This window comes from Cydia strobilella, chromosome 16, assembly GCF_947568885.1.
Source record: "Cydia strobilella chromosome 16, ilCydStro3.1, whole genome shotgun sequence".
Classification (NCBI taxonomy): Eukaryota; Metazoa; Arthropoda; class Insecta; order Lepidoptera; family Tortricidae; genus Cydia; species Cydia strobilella.
Window position 1 is genome coordinate 7,006,121 of NC_086056.1, and position 19,207 is coordinate 7,025,327.

The following is a 19,207-nucleotide window of genomic DNA, read 5'->3' on the forward strand; positions in this document are numbered from 1 at the left end:
GCTGTCGTTCTAAATTTAAATATTTATTAAATGCTAATTCACTGTTGATGTATTTATACGACAAGTTGTTCAATTAACGTTATTAAAACAATATGTCGCAGTAAAGAGTTTATATGTATATATATAAGTAGGTTGGGCTGAAAATGTGGTAGGTGTATCATATTTCGTCCACTTATAGGAGATGCCAACTTTGAAATGCAAAATAAAAATCTTAAATTAATCTTACTTAAATGTGTTATTATTTGTTTGTATTACTCATATTGTCCATTTTAGGTTAATATTACTTGACCTTAAATAATATTTACTGTTTATTTTATAAAAAATATAATTTCCAAAAATAGTGTTATTTTACTTTCCGTCCACCTATGAGCTAGTTTTCGTCCACGTATGAGCTAGTTTTCGTCCATCGCTGCATTATTGAGTTAAATATCGATTATATATTTCATTTTTACTTCTTATATTATATAAAAATCGTTTTTAGTTCGTTTTATAGTTTTTGCCCGCGACTTCGACCGCGTATAATGATTATTTTCGTGATAAACATAACCTATGTCCTTCCTTGGGACTCAAGCTATTTTCATACCAAATTCAACAATCCTTAATAGAAATCACACCGTTGACAAAGGAGGAGTGGACGTAAACTAAATGCCTGCTTTAATAGGCGATACAAATCGTATTGAGAGAAAAAAATAATGTATTTAGTAGATATATTTAAATAAAATCACCATACTAAATATTCGCCTAGCTATTTGGGTTTCCGTCCGCTCCTGGACGAAAAATAATACTTCATAAAATTGGTATGTTAGTTCTCGTCCAGAAAACGACAATCAATCTCGTCAATTTGTCTAAGATTTCTTTAAAAAAACTTCTTAAAACTGATAATATTTGGTTTCATTATAATTCTAAGTATACATACGTGCTAAAAATATTACTTGAAATAGCTAGAACACAATATTGTCTTCGGTTACCGCGATAGTTACTCATGAAATAAAACTATGAAAACGGATTATATCGCGTATATTGAATTTATAATATAATCCGTTTTCATAGTTTTATTTCATAGCTAGAACAGTTAACTTACCATGAACATTTCCCGTCTAAACTTTTTTTTCTTGGTTTTATGACCTCTGAAAGGCACGGATGCGAAGCTGCAACTATATTTTTATTTTTTTATTCGCTACTAACGAAATATCATTTTTATGTAGATAGATCTATTGTTTAGATATTAAGGATTGCAATAAGTCCAAAATTGTGAGGTAAGGTATGTAGGTTTATATTCAAATTATACGCAATTCTTTGTGACAACTCCGTCAAGTGCATGGACGGAAACTGGCACTGGACGGTATCTAGCATACCTACCTTATTAATTATTCATGTAAAGTAAACCCTTCTTGCAAATTACCTACAAAGCATAGCGATAAAACAGACAAAGAAAAAACTATTCTTCACCAAACTCCTCATTACTCGGTGCGTGACTAATTATGCCAAAATTATACTACACGCTGCTTCTTGTCTCTGATTGGCCAATTCAAAAATGGCCGACCAATCAGCGCGCGGCGTGGCCACTCCCGCGCACGCTCTAGTCTCACTTCGCTAAAGCTACTGTAAATATGTATGATGAATATTCAGTTCTTTTGTGTATGTGAACTTGTAATTAATATGTACAGTACATATGTCCATTCTTTAAATATTGGGTTTAAAATATGTAGCTACAATCGTTTTCGAGTCTCCACTACATATTAAAGCTTAAAAAAATGGTTGCTATTAAGAGTAAAAAAATAATAAAACTGCAGATTAACGGATTAAATCTTTGAATGCTTTGCTGCGATAAACTTTTGTGCAAAATGCTCAGCAAACTTATCCACTATTATATAATATTGACAGCTGTCAGTATTTTACAAATACCGTCAAGCTATTAATAATATTGTTATTTTTTGACGCCTTATCATGTGTAGGTTTCTACCCTGGTTGTCACCCCTAAACATTTTTATTATAAGCCGTTTTGACCCAACGCTGGGTGAGAGAGGGTGTTAGATATTTTTCAATTGTTATCAATTGTGCTCGGGTTTGAGTTAAATCTAGCAAGTTCTCCCAAATAATTTCAGTACAAGTCCTCCTGAGATCACAAAAAATATTCTTATTTTCTACATTAACTTCACTTATAAAAAAAAATAGATGACGAGTATTTAGTTTGAAATCCAAAATTCTAAAAATGATTGTATTTTTTTTTAACTTATATTGATATTAGCTATTTTATGTCTACACACTATGTCTACGTCGATTTTTAAGTTCACATAATCGGCACTATAAGCTGTGGTGGGTACTCTTTGAACTCGGACTCCCTTTGTCGCCGATCCCCTTGGTCTTTGGTCTATAAACCGGTGCTCGGCGCAAATGACATACCACAGTACCACACTGTGCTGTTTTGAGTGCCAGCTTGCGGCTGAGTCTAAGGCAACGGCAGTCCGTTCCTCTTATTTCACAACCAATAAGCGGACCATATTGAAAATAATGTACCTACTTAAAATAATTAATCGTATCCAGCATATAATTTTATTAATTAATCCTGACTACATTGTGTTAAAGCTTGGTCAAAAAAAGAGGAAGCAAAATAGTTTATTTGTTACAACAAAAAGTTAAATCGTGAAACTTATTTATGAAGAAATCACAAATGTTTCTTCACACTCTTAGACACAAGAAACCTCTTTCTAGCATCTTAATTAAATCTACATTAAGCATTACCCCAACAAAAACAGTAACACAAAATTCAAAACAATCGCAGCCCCTCCGACACCGAATCCTCAAACAACTTTTATGACTATTTTGCAAATCCCATTCAGCTTTTAACTCGAGACTCAGGAAGTGTAAACGACCCTCAAAAAAAGGGGAATTCAGAAAAAAAATCCCGCATAAACTCGTTGAGGTGCCCTCGAGTTCCACCGGGGGTCCAAAACAATGGGGTATTTACCAGCGCTCGCTTTGTTTTAGGCTGAGTGTCTGTACTTTACAAGCAGGTAAGAAAGGCAAAAGGCTCCAGCAGTTTTGGAACAGCGGAACCACTTGAAAATTGCTTGCATTGCGCTAAAGTTGAGAATTCGGTTAGCGCGGGGCTAAACGATTCAATTGAACTATATCGATTGTAGTGAAAAGTGAAAAGAAGGAATTTTAACTTCTCGTTTTGTATATTTTATAACACTTCAAGTTATACAATTATATCCTTACAGATATACAATATACAAGTATTAAAGTACCTATTTATATTTCCGTATGCCCTTTTGCATAGTTTTTATACTCTTGTTTAATGTAAGTAGATATAACATTTTATTTTTAAATTCTTGTAAATTATTACACTCGAAATAATGTTTTAGTTAAAGCGGTCCTTCCTAATATTTGGACAAAATTTCAGACGGGTTTCCAGCATTTCTAAAGTACAGTCATAAAAATCGCGGACGAAGGTAGAATTTTAAAAATGTGGGTTAAGTTTAAACATATTTTTATACATGTTATGGTCTGAAAGACGCATAATCATATTTTGAAACAATACTGCAAAGACTATATTACCTCTCTTGAATTTTATTTTTCATAAATAGGAAAACATGCTTTTCTAGATTATATTTATTTTGATAACGAATACACAAATGGTGTATGTAGATAATTAGTTAAACGTGTTTGAATTTGAGGTATATTGCATACCAGTTCCGTCTATCACTACACTCCTTGCGTCCTTGGACGTATTTCAAAGATCTTGGAAATAAACCTATCTTCTTATTGCTAACCAGTCACATCTATACTTACTAGAAACCGATGGACATGACAAGCATATCCCGTTAGTGTTTTATTTACTAGACTATATTTCAATCAAAGTCCTAGAGGAGCATTGAAGTAATTTTCTATAGGAAACCTATATAAGGAACACGGAATGTTGTCCGCAACCTATTGTGTAATAAATAACATAGATTTCTTGCGTTTCCCGCCATTGTATTAGTTGATGGAAAATTTCGATTGAATTTCAGTGGAAGCAATTAGTTTCAAATTATTTGCATCGAATAGCTCCATGGCTAGATCAATATCTTGAAATATTTTCGAAGTGCTACTTATTTACTAACGTACATACTTCCTAGGCCCTACCTACATTCTCGTAGAAGCGAAAATATTTTGCTAAAGTAAGATTTTCTTTTTTTTTTCTTTTGAAGCTTACTCGTTCGTCCTCTATATAGAGTTGTCTATAAATATAAATTTTAAAACCCGCCGTTTTGTTCCGTTCGTGTGAACATATGTACCTTTATTAAATTGCTATCACATATATTAAATTGCTAGCATTTCAGTTACTACGCATAATAAGCAAAGCACTCAAACAATTCATTTTACAAGCCAAAGAAACGCCGTGTTCGAATCTAATATGGCTGACAAAAACGCGTATCTGCCGCGGAATCTAATTCCGCAGAACAATAGAGTGAATAATGAAAAGACGCATAACAAGTGCATAGACAAACGAGTTGTGATGGCGCTTCTACGAAACAATGAAATAAATGGAGTAGAAAAAAGTTTTTTTTTTCAGCGTCCCTAAAAAATATGTAGGTAATATGTACAAGCAAAGTTTTTCTTTTAAATAATTGCTTAGTAACTAATCAAGTAAAGTTAAAGTTATAAGTAATTCGTAGTAGGAGCCAATTCACAGTAAGGTACAGTAGGTTCAGTCAACGGAGTTTTTGAAAAATCTTAGCGCATTTTTAGATCAAAATATGGATTTAATTAGCAATTATAAAACCTTTTGTCACCTGCCAGTGCTAATCAAATCGTAGATTATAGGTATAGGAACAAGTTTCTCAAGAGATTCTTATAGGGTCCTAACGATTACAGCCCATTGGCTACTCATATTTCATACTAAATGTCTTATCCTTACCTGACCTCCTCTTGCGCAACCTACCCACCATTTACGCTTTCGCCATACCAAATACTATCAGATCAGCATTCTATTTATGGCTTAACGTCTTTATTAAGCCCATTGTCTCGTTCTCATTAAGGCGAATGGATTGAACCGTTGATTTTCAGACCGGACTTATTATTGGCAATCTGCATACAATCACATATTTGCATAATATCTCAATCGTGTGGTTCATGGTTCGGTGTTGTGGCTCCATGATTGGTAAGGAAGGTGTGTACCTACCATGGAACCTGGTCGTAATAAAGTTATTGTCAAATGCCAATATGCCGATGTTGAGCAAACGTTAAATTAACCGAGACAAGATACCTTTGGTATTTATTTAGCCTATAAATTATAGTTCGCTGTTAGTAATGTCGTTAGGTTCATAAATACAATAAGTAACTGGATACTATGGGTGGGGTCTGAACTACTTGAACACAATAACAGTTTGTTTCATGGCTAATTTGTAGATAAGTTTTTACCAAAAGTAGTAAAGACTAATCTTCAGAACATGATAAGGTTCAATTAAACTATAATTACAGAAAGAGCTAATTATAGTCAGGCTGTAATTACGTCGCCATTGTAATTATGCCGTTATTATACAAATTATATGTCGCGTGTGACAACAACTAATATAGGTACTTACTTAATATCCGCGTATGTGAAGTATTATGCGGGTACGTTTTTTAATTAAACAACCCAACCGGAGACTACAACATGTAAACTAATGCAATAATATAATGTAATGTGTTATTCATTACACAACATTTAACTTGTAGACATATTTATTGGTACGAGTATATGTAAGTTGTTTATAGGTAATTATAAAATACATAAATATTCCGAAATATTGGTACAGTCAAGTGTAAAAACATGGGTGCATACAACTTACTCAAAAATATGTCCCATAGTTCTTAATTCACCGACATAAGAGCTATGGCACATATTTTTGAGTATGATGAGTGCACCCATATTTTATACACTTGACTGTACCTACTGCAGGTGCAAAATGATTACGTCATTGTATTAAAATATGCGTGCCATGCCTTCATACCTACAGCTGTTTTATGTACATATTTGTACTGATTTTTTTCTGTTGTGAAAACATTAAAATAATACAGGAAATCTCATCGACAGTAATAGCTTATAAGAAAACTCATAAAACTTAAGCACTCTCCTCAATCCTCAATAAACAATGTATTGAAACAGGTATAACAATTTAAATATTTATATGAAAAATTTGAAAAGCAATCTTCAGTTTTTCCTTTTAATACCGAAGCGAGTAACTTTTATGGAAACTTCGATATGCCAATTCTGAGTTTAAAACTTTCAAGCCGGATAAAGAAATGAACTATTTGATAGCTTTTAAAATGTTACTTTTCTTTCATTTTACAAAATGCACTTTTTACTGGGTTTAAAGTTTAGCGTTATCTCTTGAAAGGATTTTCTCTTAGGTATTATCAGTATTATCACGTACAAAATGACTTTTCTTTAAATAGGTGTATATACATTTAATAGGATACTTTATAGTAGGTAGGATACCTAAAGTTATTTAATGAGAGAGATAGAACGAAGTGGAAGGAGATAAAGTAAAGTTTGCCTCGTAAAATGAATTTATATTTTTACTATACTGTAAAAAAATATAAGCGTTGATAAAATGTATTTTTTTCCCATTATTTTCGACGAATATTTATGTGTTTTTGTTTCATGTAAAAATAGCGGCAAATATAAGTCTATTAAAAGTATAACCATTTTACGCCTTTAATAATAAACATTGTGCCATAATAAAAATAATCTAGCACTTATCACTAACTAATACCTGATTTCCACGGTACACCGCTCTTTCTAATCTCCAAAAAGCGTCGCAGTGTTCCCATCGAGGATGGTGGTCTAATTAGTACAGCATCCACTAATACAACACGGTCGAGTGGACGCGCCTCGGGTGGCGCCTGGTTCTAGCGTGTTCTTGGATGTATTTACTACGTGTGTACGAGTTTGATTAAATTGATATTTTGTTTGAAATGACTAAGGGCCAGTTGCACCAACCACATTTGACAGACTGATCAACGTCACTCAGTAGTAAACTATGAAACTTCCCATACAATAAAATTTAACGAACGTTTTAACGGTGACAAGCGGTTTGGTGCAACTGGCACTAAGTAGTCATTTGACACTGAAGCAATAATTTATCCGGTTGCACGCAAAAAAAACATGGTTACCGATGTTTTCCCTTTTTTATTTAGAATCATTTTCACATGTAGGTATCGAATTAAAAATGAGGAAAACGCAAAAGTCGAGTAGTTATTAGTTTCCTTCCGTTGTCAGATACTTAAAATGTAGACCTTCTAATTCGATCGAAATTCAGTTCTAACATAGCAGGACTAAAGTATCGAGCACACGCACAGTAAAACCACGTCATAATAATTTAAACTCTAGCGTGGTCAGTACTTTAAAGCTTAGAAACTAACCCGCATAAGCTTAGGTCACCTGTCGAGCGAAAATCAAACCTTTATAGCAATATCGAAGCCTCCGTAATCCACCCCTAAACCGCCTTCACACGTAATACCTCCACGATAACGGAAGGTGTCAGAATTCGAAAACCGGGTGAGGCGTTAAACGGACAGATCCAACACAAAGGCATATTAAATTACTACACTGTGCCAGATCTCTGGTATGCCTTATGCTAGCTGACGAATAAGTCTATTGTTTTATTGTTTCTTTTGTTTTGAAATTTGAAGCAGGTATGCACAGATGTTGACGTGATAAACGCGTTTTAGTTTATAATTTAGGAATGTTCACCTTTGTCTTTTCATTTCTGTTTTCAGGAATGCCAGATTCTAGCAACCGAATAAATTCAAACAGTTATATTGTTTTAAATTTACTTACGGTCTTTTTTTGTTTAAATCCATCCATTTGCTAAATTCCGTTAAATGTTTTGACAAAATGTTATACTATAAAAGAATACGAAGCGCGTTACCACTCCATTAGTAAATTTTGAAGAATAAATATCACAATTACATTATTTTTCCTACATGTTAAGACGTTACATTCATTAATTGAAAACTAAAACATTAAAAAAGGTAAAGACAATGCTCAATGAACAAAAAAAGCATCACCGACCACCCCAAACGATGCACGGAAATCTCTCACCTCCGGATTTCTCGCAGCTAAATATGTCCACTATCTCTCACATTAGTCATCAGTCGTACTCATTATAACACCCAAAACGTCCACACCAATACAGACCCCTGCCAATCAATATGGTAACCCGTCTTCAGAGATTACTTACGAATCGGTTAGCTCGACTTCGTAACTTGATCGCTTACGTTATGCGGTTGTCGACAAAATGAGGTGTCTTCGTCGATTTGGCGTATGCTCCGTGACTAATATTTGGAAGAATGCGGTTTTAGTATTAGATTTCCTAGGTGGTGTTGCGACATAGCGGTAGTTTAGACTAGCTATGCAAATTGAAATTTATTTTAGACTATCTGCCTGTTATTAAGACGGATGATTTAAGACTTCTAGCAGAAAATATATTTTAAATTGTGCCCACTGCTTGTTCGCCTGCGGTCTATGTAATTTCCTAAAATAAAACGTCGGTCACGTCAAGTTTTCTGTCATATTTCATCAAAATCAGTGCAATATTTAGCTGTTGTCAGGCAACATATACATGTATATACTATAGACTAACAGACTGACTTCTCATTTATAATACTTTTAGCCCATGGCATTGCAGTATTGGGCACGTTACTCCACATAGAAAGTTCGAACTAATCAACGCGAAGTCCCAACTTGTTTGCTGGCCTTTCGTGGCGCCTTGTTTGGCTTCGATGGTCTTCACAACTTCATTGGGAAGAGTGCTGCACACTGCACAGTTCCTAGACAAATTGTTTAGACTTCGTTCAAACTTATTATAATAGCTAATTTAGATGAACGTTTTTGTACGAGATATTTAGGTAGTCTTCTCATCTTAGAGCTCAAATGTGACCGTAATCGTCGCCACGGAATCTCCTTCTCATTTTAAAAAGCGTATTCCAAAATTCAACATTAGTTAAATTTTATACACGTGGATGGAAATTATGGTGAGTTGTTGGTTCCATTTCCCTCCTCCTTAAAAATTCGACTCTGTTAAGCCATGTATGTTATGTAGTATACATCTAGTGTGCAAGTTCAGAAGCAAAGTGCCTTGCCTTTTGCACCAGTTTTTACAATAGCGAATGCCACTGAACCTTGCAATCGCGCTGGGAAATTAAGTTTTTTGTTGAGTTTAGTCCAGGTTCTCAAGAAATTTTCATATTCAGGATATACCAATCAACATTTATTTTATATCACACATAATTTTTGAAGAAATAAATAAGGTGATTGCTAAATTACGTTTAGGAATAACCTCCGAATGTCCTAAGATAAATCTATATTACGATTGCCTTCAAATCAGAGCAACCTAGGTAAGTATTGCAAAGGTCTCTCCTTGACGGAGAAAGGGTAAATAAACGATTATTGCTTCGTCTTGGATCTAGGCGATCAAATGTTATTTGCCCTACGTTTAATATCGTCCATTATACTCGTATTGAACTTCGTAAGAAGACTATTCTTTATGATACGAATTACAAATAAAATGTATCTCTTTATGAGTAAGTCTCTTTACCGTCCTCCATCAAAAATCAATAAACTGTCACAGCTGCTTTAATTATTTCTTTGAAATCTTTAAATCGAGCTACCAACTATCTACGCCATTAAATATAACTCATAAAAAATACCCACGACGTTTTACTATCTCCCATTCACGGGCTTAATAAATCCATTCACTGATTTATAGTATTGATTTAACGACAAGTGGCATTTGAAGTCAAAACTTTCTTACAACTTTGATAAACAAACATTGTAACTTCATATTAAAACGACGTATCATTATATCAAAATGGATAAGAGTCGGCCTTTGTGTGTATGGGGAAGTTGACAATGGAACGTCATTTTTTATTCAGAATTCGTAAAAAGAGAACCGTTTTATCTTTGAAAAATTTGATAATAGATAAAGTATTGGAACTATGTATGCTGTAGTGCGTGTTGTATGGCTTGGTCACTCTTGTTGTTAAAACTTAAGTTATTACATTATGACAGACATGAGACAGGCTAGATCCTTTTCTTAAATTTTTGCAGCCTGGCTAAAAACAATTTAAGGGTTTAATTCGTACCTTTTGTTCATTTATCAATCAGAAGGGACAAACGCGATACCCTTTTTTTAAAGCGTCATATCTCAAGAACTATTCGACGTACGGCGCTGTAAATGGGCTTAAATTGTTCAAAATTGAATGTACTTTCAACATTATGCAGCAAGTTTTGACCAGAAACCCATAGTTTTATAATAAAACTGCAAAAACTAAGAAAAGTCCGACATTTTTGCGGTTTTTGCAGGGAAAACGCAGGGAGCACAACCTATTTTTGCTTGCAAAATATAGTCTAACATTCCTCAAATGTCTCCAAACAACATACAAAAAATACAGAACTGTATCACGCATTGTTTTTTTATTGTAAGATTTGACCGATGTAACCATCGTTGTTACATTGTTATCTTAATTTAATTCCTTCATTTACCGTCAGTCTCATCATAAAATCACGTAACTCGACCAATTAATCGATACGAACCTCAAAAATGTCCACTAACCAATACAACGAGAGTGTTGTATACCGCATCCGTTCCATGAATGGTCATGGGTGGTCGAGACTTGCGAGAATAATGGTCGTAAGAGACAGACATGTGAACTTACGCCGGCGACATGCCTACGTACTGGTAAATGGCGTTATAGATAGAAGTTGTATAGGGAAATGCCGGAAGTCAAAACAATACTAAATGGAGCTTAGAAGAGACATGTTGCACGTATTTCTTGATAAACATAGAATAAGGGGTAATAAACGAAACATAACTTATTATCTAAATGCAATATGTTGCGTGAAAAAGCCGCCTCTCTACAGGCGCCGGTAGCGTCTACCGACCTCTTAGAAAACACTTTCAAGAGGGCATGCATTACTTGTTTTATTTTTTTGCTAAAAAAATTGGCGACCGTGCGAGAATCAAACAAATTTGCCTGCTTTCCAAGTGTTTTTATAAAGCATTTAGTAAAAAATATATAAGTTAACAATACAGCCAATAATTTGAAGTATCACATCCGTAAATTATTAAATTATCCATCGTAATGCATAACCCATCCTATCATTATACGTATATCAATAAAATGTGTATTAATAAAACCAAATATGAGGTTTCGCTACCTGCTTTACAAAGAAACATCTGCCTTAGAAATGAATTGTGAAATAACCATCACTAATATGTTTATAATAATCCTGGATACTTAAATTGAAAGAAATGCGCGGCGTAACGAGCCATAATGTGAAGCTTCTATTGTGTGCATAATAAATACTTTTACGATTGTATACCTTATACCAGTGGTATATAATTCTAAAAGGTATAATATCAAAGACATATTGCATAGCATACGCTACTCGTATTTTAGATGGAAGAAGTAACACAAAGTTGGCAAGATTGTTTAATGATGAATGCATTTAGTTCTCGTTGGAAGCAATGTATTCATTTCTAGCTTTCTTTGTTGCTCTAGTTTAGGAATGATATGAATTAACGTTAAGAATCTAACTTTAAATTTATCTCCACGATTGAGGACGCAGCGTTTGGCTGTATGTTGTATACTTTGAATCTAAACCTCTCTCTTTTAGTTTTCGTATCTAGTACATACTTATTAATATTCAATTAGCTTATTATATCAACAGTTTGTGTAAAGCAAACAAAAAATAACAATAGTTGTTTGACTACCATGCATTGTCTTGTGTATTTGGGATAATTTATTTCATTGAATGAAACTGGTTTATACATTATACACCGTATAATGCCTAAGATACGCTTACTTAGTAGGTACGTTGACCTGTTATCTGCGAAATGGGACACCTAAGTGTCCATATATCATATGAGGTGCCAGGCACGCTATCTAACTAAATTAAAGCTATTAATCACAACTATGTACATTAAGGAACTGATATAGTTAGGTAAGTGCGATGGATATGATGACACGTATTTTAGTAAAGAATGTACTTTCTGACGATAGGTGTACAAAGTCATATAGATATAACATTATGTGTCATATTTAAGTTGCAATAAAAATAATTGAAATATACATTTTTAACACTTCTCTTAAGACGGAGACTCTTAAGAGCAAGCAAGCTCGGCCAAATTTCACCTTCCCATACAAACGGAGTTTCGTTCTCATTTTAAAACTACGTGTTGGATTGTAATGAAACTTTGCATATACAATGACATGAGGTTTACCTATGTCTGTAATTACTTTATATAGCTCCAGTTTATAAAACAAATGAAATAGAGTAAAAACAAGTTTTGTATGAAAAATTTAAATTCGCTGTATTTTTTTAACTATATACCTTATCCTATTGTAAGTACAAACTCTCAGAGCAATCTAGCTAGTCGTTTTAAAATCAGTGTGTAACTACGTTTGTACGGCGAACCGAGGTTGCCGGGGACTCTTAATGAAATTCTTGTAAAATTGTAATCTGAAAATGTAAAAGAATAATAATATGAAATTAATAAATCTAAATCTATACCTACCTAACTTAATGGTACAGTCGAAGGCAAAAATATCGATACAGACAAATGGCAAAAAAATATGTGAACACGACTTTATTGTCTAAGGTGTAAGTATGTACACACACATAGTCAATTGCCTGACTTGAGCTTTCTTTTGTCGAACTTTCTTGAGCATTTAGATATTCAGTTATCGTATTTTTTTATATGACTAATATAATATTGATATTTACTAGAGCATTAGTAGTAGTAGTAGTAGTAGTAAACACTTTATTGCACAAAATAAGTACATAACACAGAGAGAATACAGTAAATGTGTACAAAGTCGAAGCTTTATTGTTTGAAGGACTGATTTCTGAATTCCTTTGCCGTACTTTTATATAATCAATAATTTTAAAACCTTGATATGTAAAAAGTTAAATGAAAAGCGAACTTGTGAGATATTATAGATAAATTGTAGTACTACCTAATAACAATATAACAGTAGTTAGGTATAATAGGTATGTATGTCAAAAGCTAACGGGGTCAGACTAAGAGGGAATGGCAATAAATTCTAGCAAATAGTCATCAATTTTACGCTACGAAATGTGGCTAAATGATAGGTTTGGAAACGTTATAATTTAGTGGCTTTTGTTCTGCGAAGTAATGTTTTTATACAAGTACGTTATGTGTATCATAAAAACTAATATTTATTGGCAAATATTGCGGAAGCAGCGCCAGTAATACCTGTCCGGTGCCACTAGTTTACTAATTTTGTCTCATTGTTTGAACTTGAGATCCAACAATTGTTTTAGAGTCCATTACAGTTGCGTAGTCCACAAAAGCTAGAAGTGCTCGCGCGAACGTTACACAAATACTCAATTAAACTTGTTTAAGAAGCCTTATGCGTGAATAAGCATAATTACATCGGACCACCGTTTATTCTGAAGCCTGTAAACAAAAGGATAAAGGCTCCAACAAAAGCGAGAGAATGCTTATTTTCTTAGAAAAGCGAATTTCTTTGTAGATGTGAGCGTTAACGGTTACACATGGCTAGGCAGAAAGTAAACTAGGTCCTATTCAGACTTCACAAAGAACTCCTACACGAGTTTATGCATGATTAGGATGCTGGAAAATATATTCGTTTGAGATTCTCTAAAGAATGAAGGGTAACAGAAGAAAAATCTTTGTACCTACTCTTGTTACTGTATACAACGCCACGGAACTATGGAACTACGGCCTAGGAACAAACTTGTATGACGGTGAACGCACATGTGCGTTGAGGGCAGTAAATGTGTTAAATTATGCAACTCGTATTTTTGTTGCTTGCCTCCAGCAAGTTAAAAATTTAGCATTTTCAAGTATTTCACAAAACGCGTTTTTGTTCAACTAATTTATATCAGTTTCAACCTTCTTCGTTAACATTTGAATCTAGTGAGGCATATATCGCCAGTTAAAAACTTTGATTATGCTTGTCCGCTACATAACATTTGTTATGATATCGCTTCTTCGATATTTTGCCACAATGTTGTTTTAGATATAACATTTTAGCTTTACAACCTATCAACATTTAAATTAACTTTGTTTTTTCCTTCTCCATCAGACACAAGCGGAAAGTCACCAATCTCCTGCCATCAAAATCCTCGGCACCCAACCAGACCGGCTCGCAGCGACGGGCGCCGCCGCCAGCGCCGTTATACGAGGACCTGCAAGACTTGCCGAGACGACCACCCATCCCACACAGACCGGACCTTGAGCCACAATTGGAGGTAAGGCACACATTTTTAAGTACCTATATTTTATTGATAGAAATACTTAATACTTTCAACCCCTTTTCATTAATTCCTATTTTATTCTCTATAAACAAGTACATTATTATTTAATTATTGAAAATACAAATAATCCAAACTAAATACAATATCAATCCACAGCGCAGGCTTCGTCATAGTTGCTAGTTGCTACACACAAAAATAATTTTATTCATAAATGTTCCTCTATTTGATTAAGAGGCAAAACAACATCGGGTCAACATATTGGAAATTAATTTGCTTCTGTTATCTTTCACAGATGGTAGAAACAAAGAGACCAGGCTGTCCCGGCCGAGTCTTCGTATGCGGATCGGGAGGCACATGGCGCGGCGGCAACTCCTGCGGCGGTGATACCTGCGGTGCCCCCCTCTACGAGGAGTTACCTCACCGCTCCGACGACTCCCTACACAGCGACGACCACTTCGCCGAAGACGAGCTCAGCCTCGTCGGCGAAGCGGCACCCTGTCGGACGTGCTCCAAACCACCCGCTCCACAGTCTTTACCGCACCGTCCCAGACACCACCGTCTAGACCGGCGGCCCAAATCCTTAGAGAGACGACGAGCTCAGCAGAGAATGCCGAGGCACATGCATCCACCCGATCCCTCCGAATTCCATGAAGGCGTTTTGCTAGATGCGTTACTAAGACTATATCCTCAAGTCGGGACTGTAGGCGCCAGGCCTCAAGGACCTGTACCTGTTGGTGCGGGCGGCGCTTGGCCTGGCGGAGATTTACCAGGAATAGGATGCTGGAGAGGCCCAAGGGCGTCTCCTAAACCTCCGAGCGGGGACTCCTCCTTTGGATCCGATTCAGGATATAGTAATAACACTTGTGGTACATGCGGCACGAGGACCTCCTCCCGGCATCGCCTCTCTGCGGAAATACCAATGTCGTGAACTGTGCAGTGTCCGAACTAAGTGATAAAGATTTGGTCATGTGCCATAACTGTTATTTGTGATATACGGCAGTTAAAATCATAAAACAGGAATGAAATCGAAGCAATTTATTGTTAAACTTTATTGGCCTAAATTCAACAGAGAGTACGGCCTTTTCAATTCTCATGCCTTCAATATACATTGTTTCTGGTTAGTTTAAACTGTGAATTGTTATTGACTTGAATAAAATTCGTAGTGTCTAATTTTGTACGATTGTGTAAAGTAGCATTCGGGTCCTAACTAGTTAGGCGTGTAATGTTTTGGAATATCCACTCAATACAATTATTTTCATGAATAGCTTAGCGTTAATTGGTTTTTGTATATAATTCATGTGACCATATTTTAAGTAGTGATAGAAGTTTTGTCCTAGTAAGTTATTTCGAACTAGTCCTAAAATTATCACATTTAATATGGATTATAAAATGAAATTGTAAATTTTAGTTAATCATGAAAATTGTACATCGGTTTGCTGACATGTAGATATTGTAAATATTTTGTAGGTAAATGAATTAATATGTACTGTAAGAATAGTAAGATAAATTTTATAATCATATCACTAGGGGTGGGTTTCTCCTATCATTTTAGCGGTCAATAATAATCAGCCTATTTAAATAAAGATGTTTGGAGAAAATCCCCTTCGAAATTATTAAGACATTGCATAAAGGTTTAAATCACGTTTTATTTCTAAATACACTACATATGCAGTTTTCTTCTTATTTCCTATAACTGGTGCTAACATTTCGTATTTCCATTATTTTACATGTATGTATGTTTAGTTACTTCCTTATTTAAATACCTAATTGATTTCTTTTTAATACATCATTAATAATATCACCAACCTATTATACATCCCATTGATAGGAAATATAATTACTTTATTAAATAAAACCTACATCTTATACTCACTGCAACTATTTACATTATTTTAATGTCACCTTTTTCCTTGTCCTTATTGTCATTAACCTATTTATTTGGCTGTCCAAAATGTTGTTTTTGTTTACTGTTTTTTGTATTTAATTTATTTTACTTTGTTTATTTTTAATCGTAATACGATCGCATCACTAATGTAATTAAAGTTTTGGGCGATTCGTCCTATTATAAATATGAGGAGCACAATAAAATGAAAAATAAATACATTTTTAATGAACTTTGGTATTTAATTTGGTTATTTCGCTCTACCTAATATTTTCTATAGGTAAATATATAAATGAAATTATGAGAGACCATTTACGACGCAAGACCAGCTACGAATTTAGAAGGTGAGTATCTGAAAGCATATTATAATCACATACCTAATTGGGTGCTGACTAGCTTAAAGCGATAAAGCAACACTAACTATGTGCTTTCAAAAAGCTATATTATATAGCTACAAGAGCACTCATTTGCTCTGTTAATTATATCATCTATATAACTAGGTATACGGTTGGAATATAACGAATTCGTCCAATAAAAGCGTTTTATACCTAATTGTTTCATGGGATGAATTATACAAAGTATTTAAAACTAGACAATATGAGCAAGGTTTATACACCTACCAATTATAAGTTGTTAACTTGCTATAGAATGAGAAAACCCCTAACTGATTGAACTGACGATTTGGTCAAGATAATGGAAAACTGATGGATGAGGGAAGCGTACAAACGATCGTTGTGGAGAACGTTTTCCTCTTGGTATTTTGATGATGGTGATTATGAACTAAGAGTTACGTAGTTCCTTGTATACAATTACGATTTAACGTCCGTGTCTTGCCATACGTACAGTCTGTCAGATATTTTTTGCCTATATTTTTTTTGTTCAAAAATAAGTAGTGCAAGAAATTATACACTGATGTTCGATTAGTACCATCGACAGCGAGGAAGCTTAAGTATTGAATTATAGAAAACTAACAACTATTTTAAATATATTTATATTTCATACTGTATATAACTAGTTAAACTTCATTTTAAATTACCATATACGCTGTCGCCATTTATCTCGAGCAATAATGAACTAGCATTTCGCAAAATAATTTCCTAGGGTGCTCTTTAAATTTTATCTTTATTATCCATAGTACAATGGAGCAACCCTTATTTACGGAGAAAACTGTTCAGGAAAGCTGTTATTGGGTGATAACTGAGAAGTACTTAGGTCGTGATTACTTAAATGGGGTCATCTTATCCAAGTAACGTTCTTACATAAGAAAGTTGAGTGTTTTAATAAAAGTTAATATATAATTTATAAGGTAAACTATCAAACGGGGTGATACTTCATAAAATGTCCATATACATATAACATTAAATATATGGTGAAATAACACACACAAAAGCAATGAAAACCGTTTATATTTTTAAAGTATAAGTATTATAGACTCTATAATATGTATAGAATGTATGGCATTAAAATTATAAGGATCTCCGTGCCATAAAATGGGCCTACTTTGCTCTAAAACTCGAAATCTAAATTTATTTTTAAAATATTATGTTGTTATGTTCGGTATATAGCACTATTTTATGACTGTTGGATACATACAAATCATGTCTTCTCGATCACATTGTTTTAAATTGCCGATTGCTTTTTAAAGACGAAAGTCTCAGAAAGCGGTGAAGGGTGAAGGTGAAGTGGGTTGGGCTGGTCACGTCTGTCGCTGGCAACGATGCAGAATGAGTGGTAGACAAGATGACTTGACCTTGAAACAAGGGCTGAAAATCGATACACGATATTTTCATGAATACGGCAGTAATATTGAATAAATATCTGCGTGGAGTGCGTGGCATACTTTTGCGGCAGTGTATGAAGTTTTAGTAATATTGATAATTTAAATAGTGATAGATCGGTGATGACACTGGACAGGTATTTATGTATATGACACCATTCCCTTCATGCTTTGTTTTGTTTATGCTTCATGTTTTGTGCGTCACTTTTGTTTGCCATATTTAGGAAAGAATATCGAATATTTATTTTGGGCTACAACGAACATTGTGTGTTGCTGGTACGGGTTGTTTTTGTTGTTTTTATATGTTCTTTATTTCAAAATAAATATACAATATACAAAGTAATATGCTGTACACTAAACCAAACACTTACAAATCACGAATATAAAAATTACTTTCTCAGGCTAAACACCTATAAAAGTTAATGACATACATATTTGGTTTTTTTTTTTAACATGAAATATTTATTTAAAAGAAACTAACTATGATATAAAGGTGTGAACTTATTAGTAGTAAGTTCACACGTACGGTACGGTACGGGTGGCTGGTACGGGTAAAAGCATAGCTAAAACCCCTTTTGTATGTAGTAGTTGGTAGTAGCGAAGTGTCCAGATACAATTTCGATATTTGACGATGTATAATTGAAAAGTCTTTATTTACTTTGAAGTTTAAATATTGTTGTCGACTTAATAATATGTAGTTTGTTTTTCATATAAATTCAACAGGAATAGTTGTCAATGTCTATATAATGCATTGAATTGAGCTTCCCGTGAAATTATCTACCATTGTCCCGTAACAACGCGAATTTTCTGATAATTTGTTGGTATAGGATTTCCTTATTCTGTGTCAAATGATCAGAAATATGAACAGAAAATTAACCGTCGGCTTTAAACGCCGAAAAATACATTGTAATACATGAAATAAAATGCGTTTATACATGACAGCCCGTGGAATGCTCTAATGCATTTTTGGAAACTGCACGCAACACGCAAGAGGAATTTTAACTTTTTTAAACTATACAACGGGACGCAATATGCGAAATCAGTCACATGATGGAACGAGTATTACGGACGCACAATAATCGCATCCCGCATCCTGTCACACAGCTGCATCAGTTTACAACAAAAGGACGTAACCGACGGGAATTTTCTTATGATTGGCGACATTTTATTCAACCACTCAACTCGGTTACCGTTAACATGGCTACTGGTATAGTAATCTGGGAATATTTTCGAGTAGGTGTAGGTACATGGCAGCAGAAGTTGCTAA

At 34.3% G+C, this 19,207-nt stretch overlaps 1 protein-coding gene across 2 annotated transcripts in view; it reads left to right on the forward strand.

The window, feature by feature from the left end:
- Nucleotides 1-16,395, forward strand: part of LOC134748251 (uncharacterized) — a 138,825-nt gene extending 122,430 nt beyond the window's left edge. For both annotated transcript variants that reach the window (XM_063682982.1, XM_063682983.1), the window contains 2 exons: nucleotides 14,110-14,275; nucleotides 14,574-16,395. In XM_063682982.1, the coding sequence (XP_063539052.1) occupies nucleotides 14,110-14,275; nucleotides 14,574-15,209 (802 nt within the window). In that variant the 3' untranslated portion in view covers nucleotides 15,210-16,395. The remainder of the gene's footprint in view (nucleotides 1-14,109; nucleotides 14,276-14,573) is intronic.
- Nucleotides 16,396-19,207: the final 2,812 nt, after the last annotated feature.